We start from the raw sequence: 19005 nt of genomic DNA, 5'->3' as shown, positions 1-19005 counted from the left end.
CCACTTGGTGGGTGCGTGGCCTCGGTCCCTCACCCCTGACACCCAGCTCTACGGTTACACCCTCTTTCTGGAGGAGACAGCAGAGCCCAGAGGTCAGCAGAGAGCTAGAAAAGCCACAGCTCGCCTGTCCACCAACCGGGCACTAAGGGAGTGGGGTGCGCACTAGACAGCGCCAGCACCGACGGCCCAGGAGGCTCACCGGCCAGCTTGGAGGACAAGGTGCCGCCGTGGGATTCCCGGGTCTGCTCTGTGGCAGGAAAAGCCACACACGTGTGTAACATACAAAAACTCAGACCAAATTCAGAACAATAAACCGCAGGCAAACCGCCCCCCCCCCTTCTTCAGGAAAATGCCACCTAGCGTCCGTGACCCTCTGGGGAAAAAAACCGAACGATAACAAATTAGACGTACCCGGACTGTCAACTACACTCTGGTCTGAAACCCATTAAAAGATTTTTTTATAAAAAGCACAGACGGGCGCCCGAGTGGCCCCATCAGCTAAGGGCTGAGCTCTTGATTTTTGACTCAGGTCATGATCTCAGGGTCCTGAAAAAAAAAAAAAAAAAAAAAAAAAAAAAAAAAAAAAAAAAAAAGCACAGCCCCGTGATCAGGGTCTGAGCTCACCCTCACTCAGGCATGATCTCAGGGTTGAAATCAGATTCTGCACCCTCAGCAGGCGTCTCCCTCTTCCTCTGCCCCTCCTCCAACTCGTGCTCCCTTCCTCTCTCTCAACTAAGTAAATAAATCTTCCCTAAAAATGTAAAAAGGATAGAAACAAGTCTTTCAAAAGAGGAAACAGGACTGGCTTCACACTGTACCGACCCAAATCGATGAGCTCTGTCTGCCTACAACACCCAGTTCTGGGTGCGGCAGTCGATTAGTGATGTCTGACACAGGCGAGGCCTGGGAAGAACGGCACCGTCAGTGACTTATTTTCTTCTTGGCACCTCTCTTGAGTCTCCCAATTTTCCGTAAAAACCTCCTCATTCTTCTGTTGTTTGTTTGTTTGTTTGTTTTGCTTTTTCTAAGCAGTTATTTCTGCAAACATCATCAGATGGTACCAGGCATCTGGTACTGGGAACGTATGTGTTTCAGGCCCTCCAGACCAAGCATCCAATGGAAGAGGGTGGGCGGCCGAAGGCTAAAGCAGGTGAGTAAGTAGAATGAACAGGGACCCCATCAACTTCAGAGGCTGGAAACGGTGAGCAAGAGAAACGTGGGATAAAGCTGCATGGCGCCTCGGGCTGGAGGGGGCTGTCCGACACTCAAACCTTCTGAGACTTGGTTTCCTCATCCTTGAAGCAGGTGCCTGACTGGGAAGGAGGCCTCTGTGCCTTCTACCACTCACCCCCCACCCTTAACTCTCCAAAGAACTGCCCCCCAGACGAAGGGCAGCTTCCAGAAGGCAGACAAGGGCTCGGCCTCCCTGTGCCCCATGAGGACGTCTAGCACCAGGCACCAGGTGCTTGGGCAGGGCGGCGGGCGGGAAGAAGGAGGGGGAAGAAAGGCCTCGAGCGAGGGAGTGCAGGCCTCTGGGATCACACTGGCAAGGCTGCCAGGCAAAGATCTCGCGCACACGTACAGAGGTGTGAGAAGGAATCAGCAGGCTTTGCAGTCTGCCAGGAGGAAAATTTTCTCCACCCGGCTCTTTCGCACAAAAGCAAAATGAGCAAAGCGGCAGAGAGACAGACAATCCAATCCCCCGGGAGAGGGCCGCAGCAAGACAGTGCCAACAACTGCCAACGGAGGCGGGAAGAGGCACACGGGGCCCTCAGTGGGGGTGGGGGGGGTGTAGAGAGGCCGCTTCACACACTTTCTGGCCTCAGTTTCCCAGTTTAGGAGATAAGCGTGACTGGCTTGTCTGCAAAGACCCTCCAAGGAGCATCCTGGGGCCACTTCTGAAGGGTCCTCACTAAACGCCACCCCAGGGCCTGAAGCTGGTCTCCAGGGCTGACTCCCAAAGGGGTTTGGAAGTCCCACAGGAAGGCAAGAATTGAGGAGACGCTGAGAGAGAAACGGACCCCAGGCGGGGTTCACTGTGCTCACAGGAGACTGGACACATCAGGCACGTGGGCTACCAGCCTCCCGGCCGCATCTCCGAGCGCGAGAACTCTGCGCGAGTTAACGAAGTAGTAACAATACCCAACGTTCATACGTTGCCTGTGTCCGCCTGTCCCTGAAAGCTTCTAACGTACCGAGTAACTTAATCCCCGCTGCAGTGCACGAGGTGCGTATCGTCCCACACCGACTTGAGAAATCAGGTGCAGAGAAGTTAGGTGACTTACGCAGGTCACACAGCAGGGAGGGGAGGTTCTGAGACACAAGACTGGGTCAAGCTGGCTTCCTGCTGAGGGACAGGGAGGCGCGGGGGCCGGTCCTGAGCCCACCCCACATGGTGAGAGCAGCAAACCAGACTTGGGGAGAAGAGGCCAGGCCTGCCCTCACCACGAGCTCCCAGAGCTGCTGCTCAGAAAATCAGGGGAGGAAAGTGTCTCCAGGTGAGGCCCCCCGCCACACACACACCTCTGCTGGCTTCTCCCCAGCCATAGAGCCTCTGACACTGGGAATTGGGGCTCGCCAATAAAGGGTGCCCCTAAAACTCCCCGGGAAGGCGACATGAGGCTGGAAAAGCAATCCGGCCAGAAGAGAACCCCATCTGGCACGTCCCTGCCTGGATCCTGGGGGCCCACAAAGACAGAAGGGCTGGGGCATCTGAACCTCGGGTTAAATCTAAACCGGGTCTGGATTCTGGGAGATGTTTGAAGGAGGGGTGAGGAGGAGGATTTTCTTTGTGGCTGTGCTAGGGGGAGGGGTGTTCCTCACTGGCCCCCGGGATAGGGCTTCTCACCCCAGAAGGGACTGAAGAAACATCTGGAGCTATACGTGGCAGGGAAAGGACTCCTGGGTCCCTCCTGAGGAGTAGGGGCTACGATCAAGACAGCTCCTACCTTAGGGCCTTTGCATGCGCTGTTCCCTCTGTCTAGAACATTCTTTAGCCACGTTTCCCCATGCCTGGCCCTCTAGTTCCCTCCAGGTTCTGACTCCAATGTCAGCTTCTCAATGAGGCCTCCCTCCCTAGACTAGACTTCCATTAGGACCCCCACAAACTCGGCCTCTCTCCCTCCTCTTCCTCTGCTCATTGTTTCCCCACGAGTATACCAGCTGCCCGAGGCCGGGATGCTTCTGGTTTGCCCACAGCCCCGTGCCCAGGGCCTACACACGTACCAGCACATGGGGTGTCTAAGAAGTCCTAAATGAATGAATGAACTTTCCAGCACGGGGGCTCCCGAGAGTCCTCCTCAGGAGGCCGAACACCACCCCACCCCACTCCTCGAGCCATCCCCAAGCACCCAGAACCACAATGCGGGAAGGGCCACACAGCTCAGGGACAGAAACTGCAGGCAGCCCTCGGGACACGGGCAAAGCTCTGGTACGCCACCACTGGCTCCCAGCAGCCTATGGGTGTCCATATCCCCCCGTGGCCCCGGCAGAAGCCTGGGTCCCCGACCCTCCAGCCAGGCCAGCGCTGCTTCAGGCTCAGCCACAACCAGTCCCCGCTCCCGAGAGCCAGGGCACAATGTTGTAAGCCCGTAGTCCGGCATGGGGCAAACGGCATGTGAGACAGAGGTATCCTGCCCACGAAGGGACTGACAAGTGCCGATCCAGGGCAGGAGTCAGAAACGGCGCCCAAGGCCAAAGCCAGGCTCGGCGCTCAGCCATCCCTCTGCAGCTTGGCGGGCTGCTGCCAAGCCACGAGGGCAGCAGAGCTGAGCAGCTGTGACACAGACCAAATGGCTTGAAAAGCCTGCAATACTCACGGGGAAGGTCTGCTGACCCCTCCTCCGGAGGGAGAGCCCACAATGTGGGAAAGGACACTCGCGCTATGTTGTCATAGTAACAGCACCAGCGTCGAAACCATCACCATCATTACTTGGTATCAACATGTGCTAATTCCATCCAGGCACGGGGTGAAGCCACTGCCCATGTCAGCTAATCTGAACCTCGGAATCCTACAGTTACCTTGCTCAAATAGGGGGGAAACTGAGGCACGAGGCGGTAAAGCCACGTGTCTGAAATCCCATGGCTAGAATATCATTAAGGCAGGACACAAATGCAAGTCGTCTGGCTCCAGAGCCTGTGCTCTTAACTGCCCTCCTACACTGAGGCACAGAGAGGTTAAGTAGCTTGCCCAAGGCCACACAGCAGAAAGCGTAGCGCTGGATGTCAGACCCTGCACCTTCTGACTTTAAACAGTCCTGCAGCACAAGGACTACTCAAGTCCACCTGGACTTGGAGGAGAAATCCTTAGGGAGCCCGATAAGAGGCGAGGCAGGGAAGCCAAGACCGGAACTGGAGAGAGCAGGGCACAGAGAGATCCCGAGCGAACAAGCAGCTCGTCTTCAGCAAGCAGTGGGCGCTGTGCCGAAGTCAGTGTCTGACTCAGGGGGCTGAGTGTGTGGTTGAAGTGTCAGGGGAACGGTGGGCATCCCGCAGCCTTGGGGTCCAGGCCTCCGCCTGCAAGCACGCCTGGAATTATGCCTCCCACTGGCGCCGTGCATACCACGGCAGGCAGCCTGGAGGTGGTGGGCCAGCGGACAGGACAATTCCCACTGCCCTCAGAGTCCAGGGTCCTGCAGCCCCAAAGACAGAGAGGCCTTCCTTGGGGCTCCTGTCACCCTGCCAGGAAGAAAGAGAGGACTGCCGAGTGCTTACTGCGCACCCACACTGCCCGGACCACCTTGCAAACATCCTCGCCGAGGCCCGGACCCGCAACTCCGCAGCTCCACACTGCGGATCGGAAAACTGAGCTTGCCCCACGGGGCTAAGGAAGCAGCCGGCATCATCCAGCGAGCTGAGAGGAACATCTGGAGGTTCTAGACTCCGGGGGGACCGGCCATCCAAGCAGCCCGGGGCCCAGGGCATACTGAAAGAGGCCTCTGGAGCCAGGAGGCACTGCCCTGAAGGTAACCTTCCAGAAGTGTGTGTGGGAAAGGACTGAGCCCCAGGAAGGTCACAGGTCACCGGACTCAGGCCCCTCCCCTTCCTCCCAACTTCCTGCCTTAGCTACTCTGCTAGGAGCCCGGACACGGGGCTCCTGCCTGGCTCTCCCTGTGCCTTGACTTCTCCTCTTTCACACTCTGTCTTCTAGACTCAAAAGAAAGGGGGGCATCTCATAAACCCCGCCTACAAAATGGGCTGCTGGAAAGAGTTAGAAGGCATGGGGCTGTACTGGGGGGAGGGGGACAGTCTCCAGATTACAGACCCAGTGCTGACCTCCTCCCAGCTAAGGGCAAGTGGCCCCAGCCGGGAAACATGCCCAGGACAGCAAGAACCCCCCTAACCCCCAACCCCCAGGGTGCCCAGAATTCTTCTTCCTCCCTTTCAGGTGATAAGCAGGGCTAGGCCACCCCAGCACAAAGCAGGGTGGCCGGGGACTGCGGGGACCCCACAGCCTCCACAACACTCCGGACAGACACGCCCCACCCCACAGCTGCCCCAGGGCCCCGCTCACCCCCGGCCTCAGCCTCCTGCCCGGAGTGGGTGGTGACCACTGGGTCCCGTCCAGCCACATCCTGCGTCACTGACAGCCCAGCGGGGGAGGAACAGGCGGTGTTATGGGTCAGCCAGTGACCCCAAACAACTGGGAGAGGGCCCAGCTGAGCCAAAGGGCAGGAGGGACGGCAGGAGAGCAGGGGCTGCAGGGACCGCAGGGAAGGGGTGGGAGTGCGGTGGGAACCCTGCAGGAGGCGACGAGACGGGAGAGAAGCCAGAGGCCTCTGCCAGGGCTCCTCGGGCAGCTGCAGGAACCGTGACAGTAACGAGGAATAAATATGCGGACGCACCAGGAAGAGCGTGCGCCGGGCCCCGCCATGAACACTTACCATCGTCGCATTTAATGCCCATGAAAAGGTAGGAGACGGGTGCTCTCATTAACCCAATTTACGAATTAAAAACTGAGGCTCAGGGGCGCCTGGGCGGCTCAGTGGCTTAAAGCCTCTGTCTTCGTTTCCGGTCACGATCTCAGGGTCCTGGGATGGAGCCCCGCATCGGCGGGCTCTCCGCTCAGCGGGCAGCCTGCTTCCCCCTCTGTCTCTATCTGCCTCTCTGCCCAACTGTGATCTCTCTCTCTATCAAATAAAATAAAACAAGTAAATAAAAACTGAGACTCAGAAGGGGTGACCACTGGGCCTGGTTCCTCCCCTATAGATTGGGAGCGTACAAGGCCCACCCCAGGGTGACCGGAACAGCCAGGGCAGGCTCTGCACAGAACGTCTGTCCTGCCCTATGTGCCCAGTGAGTGAGAGGCCACGGTTTTGTTGTTGCTTCTGGTGATCACAATAAAGGTCACGGCACTACATGGCAATAACTCGCTCCCAGGAGCATGCTCCTGGGCCCTGGGCACACAGTAGGTGCTCAATAATAGAGGCACCCGTGACAGGGGCGCAGAAGCCTGAAGCTGAAGCCGACCATCTCCCAGCCGTGTCTCGCCTGAGGCTTACGGTTTAATCTTCTGGCCTCAGTCCCCTCATCTGCAAAATGGGATAATAACGCAAGATGCTCTTTCCCTGGGCTGTTTGGGAGACTCTGAAGACTCCCCCGGGGTCAAGTTCTTGTTATAGGATTCCATAATGTGCCCGGCTGGCCCTGAAAAGCATCCATGGGGCCCAAACCCTCAAGAGGCCACTGGGTTCACATGCTGCTGGAAAGGCCATCCCACGCCACTTCCTCTCTTCTGATGAGGAGGAACCACGCCAAGCTGTACACACGCATGCACACACACACACACACACACACACACAGGCCAGCAGAGCCAACCTCTCCCCAACTGCAACTGCAAGGCCTCACACACACACACACACACACCCCACTAAGCTGCCAGTTGCTTGTACGGGGAGGCCCAAGACCCTGAGAGCCCTCTGGCAAGCACCAAAGACGTAGTACCCAGTAGGTGCCCAATAAATGCCAACAGACCAGAAGCAAAGGCCCATCCTTACAGCCACACACAGCTAGAGAAACAGGCAGGAAATGGGGCCACCGCGAGGGGACAGTTTAGCAGAGCTGACCAAGGGCGCACAAGCGTGCAGGCCGGCCAATGAGACCACTTCTGCCTCCCCACAGGGTGGTCAGCCCCGAGAGAAGGGGCGGCTCCTCGGTGAGCAGAACCAACACCCCGGTCTCCAAGTCAGGGCTTCAGAAACGGGACGTGTTCTGAGGTTCATCCTCGCAGGGCCCCAAGCATCACCACAGTGAATGAGCTCCAGAGCCAAGGCTCAGGGCGCAGAGGGTCTCCCAGCAATGCCCACCCACCCCCCAAAAAAGCAAGAAGGGGCCCAGGGGAGGCTGGGCTGCCAGGAAACTGTATTCAGCAGGTGCCCCATGTTTGTATGCAAATTCCCCTACTGGCTCTGAAAGACAGAGATCCCAGCTCAACCTGGCCCCAGTCTCCACCTTCCCAGCTTTCAAAGGGGAACTGAGAGATTCAGCAAAATTCCAGATGCCAGTGGTCTCTGCTGTGGCACCCCACGTCCCCTCGGGGGACACAGGGAGCCCTGGCTGGCCACCGCTGGAGACACGCCAGCCCTCACGCGGACTCGGTGAGAGAAGAAGGCCCCAAAGGTGGCCCCAGGGACACACGCACCCCTTACTTACCGTGTGGGGCCGGGCAATCTGCACGGGGTAGGAAATGCCATGGGGCGGGTAGCGGGGCTCAGTGGCCCTCCACGTCTGTGCCACAGGCTGCGTGGATCCCGACATGGCGGTGAGTGTCCTGGGGCTCTTGGGCCCCACTAATCTCTCAGTGGTCACTAAGGTTAAATGCCAGTCCTTGTCATCTGGTTGTGGGTCGCCCTGTCACAGGCACCTGAGGGAAAACCGGAGAAGAAACAAGATCAGCCACAGGGCAATGGCCCTTCCGGGGAACCTGGTGGGGCCCCCTAGTCGTTCTGTCGGTCCCTGAGGAAGGGCCAGCACACAGGCACTCCTCCATGCCGCTGGGGCACTCCCTGCCCACTGACAGCGGGAGACGCCACCGGCATGGGAGGGACCGCTGAGCCACAGGCCAGGCCAACCGCGGCCACCAGAGCCACATCATGGAAAGCCATGACCCCACCCCCAACCAAGGCCCTCACCCAGCAGACACAGGAATCCCCGCTCTGGGGACGCTGCCCCCCACCAGATGGCTCCCAGGCACCCTCAGGCCCCTGACCTCACCCTGTGGAACCCCAACTCTGTGGGCGCTGCTTCACCCATCCCCAAAGGGTCCCAAGGGTCCCCCCCACTCAACCTCACCTCATGGAACCCCAAGTCTATGGTGCCCACCCCCAAAAGGGTCCCAAGCCCTGTCAACCACCCGAACCCACCCCAGGACCTCTGCGTGTTTCTGAGTCACCAGTGCCAAGTTTTCCGAAAGCACCCAGTTCTGGCAGGCAGCTGAACCTGTCCTGGGAGGCACGGCCAGGGTGAGGCACACATGAGTGTCCTGGGCCGTGGTGGGCAGGGTCAGCTCCGGCAGGACCCAGGTCACAGTGGGACCCCGCAGGCCTGCCTGGGCCTCTCCGCGACCCTGTGCAGGAGCAGAGCTGGGAGTGAGGGGTTGGGCAGGGGCAGTGAGGGGATGGGGTGTAGGTGGGGGAAACAGCTAAGGACACGGGCAGGAGCCAGCAGGGCCCCAGATGGCTGCTGGGGGCCGGGGAAACACTGCCTTCCTCGGGGGAGAAACCACCCGAGTCTCCAGGCTAGAACGAATCTCAATCAACAGTCCGGTGGGGAAACTGAGACTCGGGAAGAAGAAAGGACTCAAGTCAAGGGAGCAAGGAGCCCCCGGTCAGAAGCAGCGTTTGCCTGGAAATCTCTGGGGGCCTCCATCCCGCCCAGGATCCATCTCTCCCTCTCCGGCCGCGGCTTCACGGGCCCGTGAAGGTGACCCTCAGCTCCGCTGCCCAAGCCCAGAGCAAGAGCCCACCCCACCCTCAGCGGCCCCTCAGAAAAGTGTGTCCGTCAGGCTCTGCCACATACAGCCCCATCCCGCAGCCTAGGAAACCCCAAAATGGCACAGAGCCCCCACCCTGGATGCCCTGGCGTGCTGGGGAGGGCTGGGGTCGCATCTCCCTCGATCAGCCAAACAGAACACACCTCCAGCTCCCCGTCACCTCATAGCCTCCCTCATCGCCCTCCCCTGACACTGACGAGGTGGACGCCTCCTCCGAGATGGACGCCTGGACCTTCCACTGGTGACCGGCCTGGTGGGGGTCTAATGCGAAAGAATGCTGGAGGGAGGGCGGAGATGGCAGGGGTCAGAGGAGGAAGGAGACCCCTATCTGGGGGCCTAACTGTGTCCCACTCCCCACCCCCATCTTCCATGGCTGTAGACTAGGCAAGTCCTTTCTGGGAGCCATCCTCCCTCCTCGGGATCCAGGACTGGTCACGGGATCCAGGTCGGACCAATCAGATTCCTGAATCCCCTGGGCCAGGGATTGGTTCAGAGATGGGCATGTGACCAAAACTAGGCCAATGAGAAGCAGTCTTGAGAGTTTTGCTGGAGGAAACCAGGAAGGGGCGGGGTGCTCTGAGGCCACCTCATGGCAGGTGCCTGCCCAACAACGACACCAACCGGCCAGAGGACGGAGCTGAGGGTGGAGAGAGCATAGTCGGGTCCTGGAGACAGCCAAGCCTGAAGGCAGCAGAAGCCTGCTCCTTCGTTCAGGAGAGCTGAGACACTCCTGTGTGTTTTGCTTCGCCAGCCCAACCTGGGTTTCTGTCACTTGCCACCACAAGTTCTGACTCACCCAGCAAAGAAAGGAGTCAGGGACCTACAAGCACCTCAGGAAGTTCCCTCGTGGGCTTGTCCCAGCCCACAGGAGGCACCGTGTAATTTTTATGAGCATAGGAACACCTGCTCGGCTAACACGCGCTACGAGTGTTGCTCTCACTAGAACCTTCTCTGTACTGGCTCTAGCTGGAGGTGGGAGGGGTGGAGGGGGTTAGTGATGCTTTGATGTGGGGAGGGGGAGGGACCTGCGCTGCCAGTTCCCACCAAGGGCAACGGGGCATCTGTCCTGCAGCCCGGAGACAAGCAACTGGTCTTGAGATAGGGGCCGGTGTGGCCACTGCTGCTGGACCCCCGTTCCAGAATTCCCACTGTTCCAGTTCATTCCAAGCCCAGGAGACCCCCCCCCCCACCATCCAATGCAGCGATGCAAATTCTAGTCTGCTCTCTCTGGGCTTTCAGCAGCTGCCTCCCTCTCTCCGAGGGGGTGAGGCCAGCACGTTGGTGGGGGAGACGCGCACACGCCTTGCCCTCCTTCCAAGAGCACCTCGGGCAACTTCCAAATCTCTATTTGATTCGACACCGCAGAAGGCGGCCGAGAAGGCTGATTTTCCCACAGCCTTCCTGATTGCCGCCTCTGCCAGAGGTACACGTGGGCTCCAGGAACCGGGGAGGTGACACCTTTCCAAACCAGCCCTGGAGAATCCTCGGCGGCATACCCACCCCCGCTCACGCCAAGGCCAGGGTCTGGCTGGCTTCCCACTCCCTCGAGACACACGGTACGTCCACCGCCAAGCTTGGGAGGGCTTCAGCCATCAACAGGTCACCCCAGCAGCTCCCTGACAAGTGTCCTCCTACGCATGTCGTCCCCAAAGCCAGGGGACTCTGGCTTTCACCACGAGCTTACTTAAGAAACCCAATTTCCATCCCTTTCAACCTCAGTCCCATTTACTGCCAGCTCAAAAAAAAAAAATTTTTTTTTTTTAAGGAAAACATTTTGGCGGTTCCTCCGAAAGTTAAACATAGAATTACCAAATGACCCAGCAATTCCAATCCTGGGCACATACCCAAAAGAACAGAAAACTGGGACTCAAACAAATGCATGTATACGAGCGTTCACAGCATTATTCGCAACGGCCAAAAGGTGGAAACAGCCCAAAAGTCCACCAACGGATGAACGGACAAAACAATTGTGGTCCATCCATATAGTGGAACATGATTTAGTCACAAAAAGAAATGAACCACTGACACAGGCCACACCACAGACGAACCTCGAACACATCACGCTAAGAAAAAGAAGCCGGTCACAGAAGGCCAAGATCGTGCCTCGGTCCACGTCCAGGAAGTACCCGGAAGAGGCAAACCCGTAGAGACAGAAAACAGACTGGAGGCTTCGAGGGCTGAGGGGGTGAGCAGGGACTGCCGATGACCCCCGGGTTCCCAGGTTCGCCACACAGTGTTAAAATTAGGTAAAGGGAGGATTTGCATCACGCTGTGAATGGAAAAACAAATTTAAGCATTGACTTCACGGAGGTTTGAATGTGAACCACAAGAAGAAATAGAACACTCCTTCATCAAAGACACGGGGTGGGGAGGATGAGGGAGCCCCAAGGGACGGCAGGGGGGTACCCCGGATCTCGACTGGGCTGGAAGGTGTTCTGAAGACAAACCCAGACAGCTGCAGGGAGAGGACGCGGCAGGCCTGATCCCACCATGGGTCTGGTGGCTTTGGGGTCAGGAGAGGGTAGCGGGCACCCATTTATTTACAGAAACTTCGGGGGCTGAGCCCCAAGCGAGTGAATAAGGCAGGGCCCAGCCACAGAGGGTCTCAGTGCCCCCACAGCGTACCACAAGCAGCAAATTGTGAGCTGAGAAGAAGGAGGAAGCCCACCCAGTCTAGCCCAGCCTCGGGGAGGGTGAGGGGGCATCAGGAAGCCCTTCCTAGAACGGGCACAAGATGGTCAGAGGGAGTCAGAGGGAGGCCGACGCCCAAGCGGGAGCCCAGAGGTGAGACCAGGCACCACGCACTTGAGAAATACATTGAGTGAACACAGGGCAGGGAGGGCGCACCATCGCTCAGGGCTCCCGGGGCATGGCAAGGATGGATTCTGCTCTCGGGGCCCCAAGGAGGCACGGGCAGCGGCGGGGGAAGTAAAGGGTCCGTGTGTTTCCAAGCAGCCGGCCAGGAGACCCGGAGGCTGCTGCGGACGTCCAAGCAAGAGACGACGCTGGCGGGACCAGAACTGCGGTCTCAGAGCAGGAGAAGCAGGCAGGAAGGTTGGGACGGAGCTCACCGAGGGACGGGGACCCTCAGGCCTGTTCGGAGGACAGCATGCTTGGGAAGTGCTGCCGTCACGTCTCGTAAACAGCAGGTGCTCAATGAGGCCAAATCAAAAAGGTCAGGGCTCCAAGGAGAGAAGATGGCACTCGGGAGAAGTGAAGAACTTGCTGAGTCAGGTGGCAGGAGATGCTTTTGAGCCCCAGAGCCCCAGACGGGGCCACGAGAGGCCCATCCAGGCCTTACACACCCCAGCCACAAACCGCGACACCAGGGCCACTGACGGCCAAGAACTGCAGGGCTGCCCTTGGCAGGGGGTCCCATGCACAGACCAGGATGGGGCTCCCCGTGAATGGCCCACGGTGGGGCCCCCCGCATACACCGCAGCAACGAGCAAGGGCCCCTGGGCAGTCCCCAGGAGAGCCCTTGGGCTGCGGGTCCCCTGCACCGGCAACCCCCAGTCCTAACCTCCCAGCCCTTGTGCTGTCCGCTGCGTGGCTTTGGTAAGGCTTCCAGACCCGCAGGAAGAACCTCGCTGCTCCTGGTTCTGTCTGCCTTGATCCCTGCTGCACCCCAGAGCCTCTCAGTGGGCCCGGCACACAGCAGGTGCTCGACCAGGGAACCTGTCCAGGCAAGTGCCGGCAACACCAGGTGAGGCCAGAGCCTGCTGCCCCCACATTCCCCTCTGGCCCCAGGCAGGACGCCACGGCCTCACAGGCACATTCCATAGATTTTCCATGTCCAGTGCAGCGGCTTCAGCTCTGGGGAGAGTGGAATTACAGCAAGCCGGGGCTGGGATGTCTCTGAGAGTGGGGGGAATGCGGGCGGGGGCGGGGGTGTGCTCGTTAAGGTGCCGAGACCGCTGAAATGTGCCTGGGAGCCTTCAGACCTGAGCCCAGCCTCCGGAGAAGATGAAAGGGCAGCTGTCTGCGCCACACAAGCCTGAAACTTTCCCGTAACTAATGGGCACAGACATGGGAACTTGGGGCAGGTGGGGGAGCCCTCAGCTGTCGGCAGAGAGAAGCCCCCAGCACACGCACATACAGGCACGCTCGCCAGAATCCTCTCGGGGGCCGGGCCAAGCCGCAGGTCCCACACAGGGGACGGGGTCTCTTGCACACCCCCGCCCCCACGGTCCATCCGGGCCAGAGAAACATTCATGTGCCAGGAACCCCGCGGCCCCCCTCGCTGCTGCCCTTGAGCATCTAGAAGGGCGTGGGACCGTTCAGTAGCTACTTGACCAACTTTTGGTTTGGTTCACTGCTGAGAGCCCCGCGAGTGCGGGCACATAGTAGGTGTGCTGGTTTCCTGGGACAGCGGTGAACAAATGACCGCACGCTGGATGGCTGAAAGCCACCGAAACGCATCCACTCACTGTTCCGCAGGCCAGGAGTCCCAAATCGAGGTGCAGGCAGGGCCACGCTCCCCGCCCCAGAGGCTCTGGGATCCTTCCTGCCTCCTCCAGCTGCTGGTGGCCCAGGGGTCCCTTGGCCTGGGGCCGCCTCACCGCCGTCCCCGCTGGTTATCACCTGGCCCTGTCCCTCATTTCTGTGTGTCCTGTCCTCTGGGAAGGACCCAGTCACTGGGTTCCGGGCCCGCCCTCATCCACTAAGGACATCTGCAAAGACCCTCTTTCCAAATACGATCACATTCCCAGATTCTGGGTGGACGTGAATTAGAGGGCTGGAGTTAGATTTAGCCGAATAAGGTCGGTGCTCGATAAATGTTTTGTTCACGGCCAGAATCCAGAGCCTGGCACAGTGCCTGGCACACAGTAGGCATCCGGCGAATATCTACCAAACAGCCCAGGCCCGGGAGAACAGAGAGCTAAAGCCAGCACCAGTCACGTGTGCGCGGGGCCTGTTCTGGGATGTGAGGTTAGGATTTGGTGGAAACACCAGCTAGAACAAAGTTGACTGCTTACACCTTGAGTTTCTAGTTTCCTTTTTAAAAAAAAAAAAAAAAAAAAAAAAAAAGACTTTATTCACTTATTTGATAGAGATCACAAGCAGGCAGAGAGGCAGGCAGACAGAGAGAGGAGGAAGCAGGCTCCCCGCTGAGCAGAGAGCCCGATGCAGGGCTCGATCCCACAACCCTGAGATCATAACCTGAGCTGAAAGCAGAGGCTTAACCCACTGAGCCACCAGGCACCCAGAGTCTCTAGTTTCTGGCGTACTGTAAGAATGGGAATGAGCCTGACAACTATCTGCCTCCTGGCGCAGGGTGGATGCCCGGGATCCGGCTCTCGGCAGAGCCCCAAGACAGAGAGCCCCACGGGAGGTGGCCCCAGTGAGCCCAGAGGAGCCCGCAGGACCCCCGAGGGCAGGAGGCGAAGGCAGAGTCCCTGCCCCTTGCCTCCACAGCTCACCACCTTCAACCATGGCTCCAACAACCTTAAAGGGCAAGTTCTGAGACGCAGTGGCAGAAAAAGACCCCAAATCCTTGCTGAGTTGCCATTCTAGCAGGCAAGACAGGAGTCACAATAGGAATGCTGGGACGTGTTTGTGGCGTGGAGAACAACAGAAGCAGGAGAGGGGCAGGTGGGGGGAGGCGGGATGGTCGAGACAGCCTCACCCGAGAGGGTCTTTAAGTAAAGACACGGAAGGGGAGGGAGAAGGGAGGTGTGCAGATGTCTGGGGAAGCTGCTTCAGGCAGAGGGAACAGACAGTGCAAAGGCCCTGAGGAGAGGAAGGATCAGCAGGGAGGCCCGGATGGTAAGAGCGCAGTGAGCCGGGCCCCATGAGGTCACACAGCCTCTCTCTCTGAGCAAGAAAGGAAGGGGTCACCCCTCTGGGCAGCAGTGATGCTGAGGTCTCCTACATCAAGCCAGCCCGGTGCCCCTGTGTTAAAGGAAATTTCAGCTGCTCCTTCCATCAGGGGGTCTCAGTCCCGGGGTCTCTGAGCATCGTATGCGAGTAAAAGGACCAGCCCATCTGGAATCTTAACATTATTACAGCCACCATTCAGGGTCCCAAAGAAAACGGGCCCCTGCACCCCCTCCCACGCAGGCAGGATCAGCGGCCACTGACCCAGCACAGAGCTCCTCGGGCTCCCCAAGGAGGAGCCAGGAACCCAACCAAGCTTGCTTGTGGCTCTGTCCAAAGAGTCGCAGCCCTGAGGATTCAGGGCCTGCACATTCAACACTCAGGAGCGCCGCCTGCCTGTCCCCAAGCTGAGGCCGGTCCATACACGCCCACCCCGGACGGGTCTCTGCCCCACTCCCGTCAGTCGGGAGTATCTGAGCATCTCGGGTATGCGGACACCATGCCAGGCCCTGGGGTCACGGCAGCAGACCAGGTGGGTAGAAACAGCTGCCAGCCAGAGCTACCATCCAATGACAGGCCTGACCCGACAGAGCAAGCAGCTCCTCACCCCACGTACTCCACAGAGGATGGACTGGGAGGGAAGGACGGGCCGGTGGACAGATGGATGAAGGGGAGAGGGAGGAGGCGATGGATGGATGGATGGATGGAACAAACCGGACAGACAAATCAGCAGAGGGACCTCGATTTAACTGTCCCACCATCCAGTTTTCTGGGTCTCACTTTTTAAAGCAAGCCCCAGAGCCAAGCCTGCTCGCATCCCGCTGATACTCCCACATCAGGCTCCCCGGTCAGGCACAGCTGGGGACACACGCAAGCGCCGTCATGCCCATGAACCCCCAAACCTGCACAACTGCACCCCAAGTCCCCTCCAGTCCCGAACTCCAGAATCAGAACAGGGATTTTCTCAGAACACTGAGAAAAGAGCCACGGAAAGCTCGACACCCACAGATACGTGCCCCCAAATGAGGGCCATAACTCAAGTTCCCTCTGTTACACGAAATATGGGGGGGAGGGGCGTGGGGAGGGCAAGTTGACAATGATGAAGGGGGCGATATCTGTCGCTGGGCAGGTGCTACCACTCTCCCCACTTTGCAGATGAGCAAACTGAGGCTGGGCCCGACCAAATGAAGGCCAGAGCAAGTCCCTAGGACAAGGAGGGTATGCAAGACGGGGGCGGGGGGACCTGCACCCAAACACAGAGAAGGCAGAGGGCTTCCTGCGGGAGGGGTGGGCTGGGCCTAGCAGGGTCTGGACGAGGGAGGAAGCGGCTGCTCACTCAACACCAGCTTTCTGCAAGTGGGGAAACTGAGGCCCCGGAAGAGGCAGGCACACACGCGGCAGGTTGGTGCTTCATGGCCGGACTCTGCCTTCCTCGGGGGGATCCCACAGCCCACGCGGTGCATCCAGCAAAGCGGGCCAAGTGGCCTGAGCGGAGCCCCCCTCAGACACCCCAGGGGAACAACACCCAGGGCCGTGGGGACGAAAGCTAAGTGTCCAGAGGGATGGCCGGGTGCCCGGACAGAGCCTGCACAGCCTGCACCCACCTTCTAGGGCAAACCAGAGGCCTGGTAGCAAACACACCCCGGGCACCTGGCCCACCTCTTGCGTCCCCTCAAAAGGATCCCCAGCCACAGCTAGAACCCCCGCCGCCCCAGATTCTGCTTCACTGCCCGCCCCCGCAGCTCCTCCCAGCTGCCGCGATCTATCCACAGTCCTACCTGCGCCACAGGTGACATTCATCATGCACCCAAACTAGGGGAAGATTCCGATCTCCCTCACCAAACTGGACCGCCCTGATCAACAGATCAGGAAACCGAGGCTCAGAGAGGTGGACTCACTTGCCTGAGGTCACATAGCCAGAAGGCAAGCAGGTCCAGCCACGCACACCCTCCCCAAAGGGGAGCAGAAGAGAGGCCCAGCTCAGGGCTGCCAAGGAGGCTCACTTGGGTCTCCAATCTCAGTGGTACATTTGCGTCCACTGGGCCGGGCCAGCTCGGCTGCCCAGCCCTGCCCACCGCCCCCACCCTCCCCACCACAGTCAGATCTGCTCACAATCACTCCCTCCCGGACCCCTTCCCCTGCCTTTCCATTTTAAAGCGGGGGGAGAGAGAGAAGCCACAGTTGTGACAAAGCATCCCCGCACACAAGGTCACCAGGTCCCACACGAGGGCCCCTGTCGCGTGACTCGCTCTCCCTCCTGGGTGTTTCACAGACATGACGCCCGATTTTTCCTGGCTCTTCCTCATCACGTTCTGGGCGCCCCGGGAGGGACGTGTTTCCCATTAGGCCCAGCTCTTCCATCTGGGCTTCCAAACAGCAATTTTTTCTGCAGAGGGAAGGGGGGTGAGACCAGAGAGGACGCTGGTGTCGGGGTTGTGGGGGAGGGGCGCTGGCACCAGCTGTACACCCCAGCACGCTGCTCGACCCTCCGCACACCCACCCCCAGGGCTTAGATCAGAGCAGACAAGCAGGCACCCATGTCGGGGCTCAGCACGGTCGGTGCCCGCTCACCATGACTACTTATCCACGCACAGGGGGGCCCATGACCGCATCCTAACCCAGGACCCCGGGAGGGTCAAGGATGCGGGGCTCGGGGTCCCGGGTCCGTCGGCCTCGGTGCCTGGACAGGAATAAACCGACACCCAAGGAGTAAATGGGCCGCAGAGCCCAGCTCTTGGCATTCTGCCGAGTAAAAGAAGCCAGACACAGAAGGACAAACACTGTGATTTCACTCACAGGAGGTGCCCAGCAGTCAGATGCAGAAAGAAAGTAGAAGGGTGGCGGCCAAGACCTAGAGGACGGGGTACGGGGAGTTCGTGTTTAAAGGGGACAATTTCTGTTCTGCAAGACAAGAGAGCTCTGGAGATGAAGGTGGTGACGTGTGCACCATCGGTAAACGTCCGGAACGGTACCTTACAAATGGTTGAGATGGTAACATTTTTGTTAGGTCTCTCACACCATAATCAGAAAAATAAATAAACAAATAAACCAATAAGGGGGGGAGAAAAAAAAAAAAACGCATGCCTCCTCCAGGGAGGCCTCCCTGATTGCTAACCCAGGCACCCAGCTAGGCCAGTATTGCTCTGTTGGTGGCTCCCAATGCCCAGGCTGCCCCATAAAAGAGATGGGTGTTGCCAAAGGTCCTGCCGGGGGTCTTGGCAGGCAACGGCCCCTGCCAGCCAGGTACTGAGAGGGACCGCAGTCAAGAACTCGCCCCCAACCCTGGCAGCCCCCCCAGCCCAGGAAGCCTCCGGGGAGGCCTGAGAGGCCAGGACACAGGGACAGGCTGGCCTGAAACCCCACACTGCCAGTCTGCCGGCCCCGCCCATCACTCGCCAAGACCCTGAGGGGGCAGGGGGCCACCCCGAGAGAGCAGGGTCAGCAGACTCTGGGTTCCCACCAGCTTCCCTGCATCAACATCTGGCAAATGTGTCCACAGCTGTACAGCTGCCGGAAACGCCTCCCCCTGCCCCTCCTCCATGCACGCCGGGCCCTCAAGGACGGCTTTCTGAGGAATTTATGGGGTCGTCCTGAGTATTTCAGGGCAGTTCTCTGGGGGACGTCCTCCACCACATGTGAAGGACGACAAATGTTCCTGCGGCTAAGAATAGCTTGGCCAGCAGCGGCCTGCAGGCCCGGGAGCCCACCCACTCAACAACAGCCCTGCCACGCACCCCCCACTTCCCACTGGCCTGGCCGGGAGGCCCCTCCAGCACCCCGGATGCCTGCCCGAGGGGGAACGGTCCACTCTGATCCGCCCGAAAGTGGATCACAGGAGCCCCTCGATTTCCCTGAGGGCTTTCGTTCATCAGTTAGGCTCTGATGACGGATCAGTGATCAAGAATCCAAGAGGCCCTCCGGCCCCTGCAGCCAGGAGTTCCAGAAGGGAACGCAGGCTTCAGTGCCCAGGAGTGGTGAGCGGTCCCCTGAGAACTGATCATCACTTGGCGGAGGGAACAGGACTAACCAGGCTCCAGGGGAGAGGGTCCCAAGCCTGAAATAAGGAGGGGGGAAAAGAGAAAGGAAGATTGCATACCAGGCGGGTGTTGTGTCAGGGGAGGGGAAGGAGGCGGCCGCACGTGTGAAAGGACATGGGAAGAGGGTGGCCGCACTCAGCCCCAGCCGGGGGCACCGCA

At 59.3% G+C, this 19005-nt stretch overlaps 1 protein-coding gene across 22 annotated transcripts in view; it reads right to left on the bottom strand.

Moving 5' to 3' along the window:
- Positions 1-19005, bottom strand: part of NCOR2 (nuclear receptor corepressor 2) — a 206997-nt gene that overhangs the window by 135202 nt on the left and 52790 nt on the right. For all 22 annotated transcript variants that reach the window (XM_045073531.1, XM_045073536.1, XM_045073532.1 and 19 more), the window contains one exon: positions 7651-7861. In XM_045073531.1, coding sequence (XP_044929466.1) covers positions 7651-7755 — 105 coding nt within the window. In that variant the 5' untranslated portion in view covers positions 7756-7861. The remainder of the gene's footprint in view (positions 1-7650; positions 7862-19005) is intronic.

This window comes from Mustela putorius, unplaced genomic scaffold (assembly GCF_011764305.1).
Source record: "Mustela putorius furo isolate JIRA1106 unplaced genomic scaffold, ASM1176430v1.1 tig00537248_pilon_pilon_pilon, whole genome shotgun sequence".
NCBI lineage: Eukaryota > Metazoa > Chordata > Mammalia > Carnivora > Mustelidae > Mustela > Mustela putorius.
The sequence above is the reverse complement of the archived record's forward strand: the minus strand, read 5'-3'. Positions and strand labels throughout refer to the sequence as shown.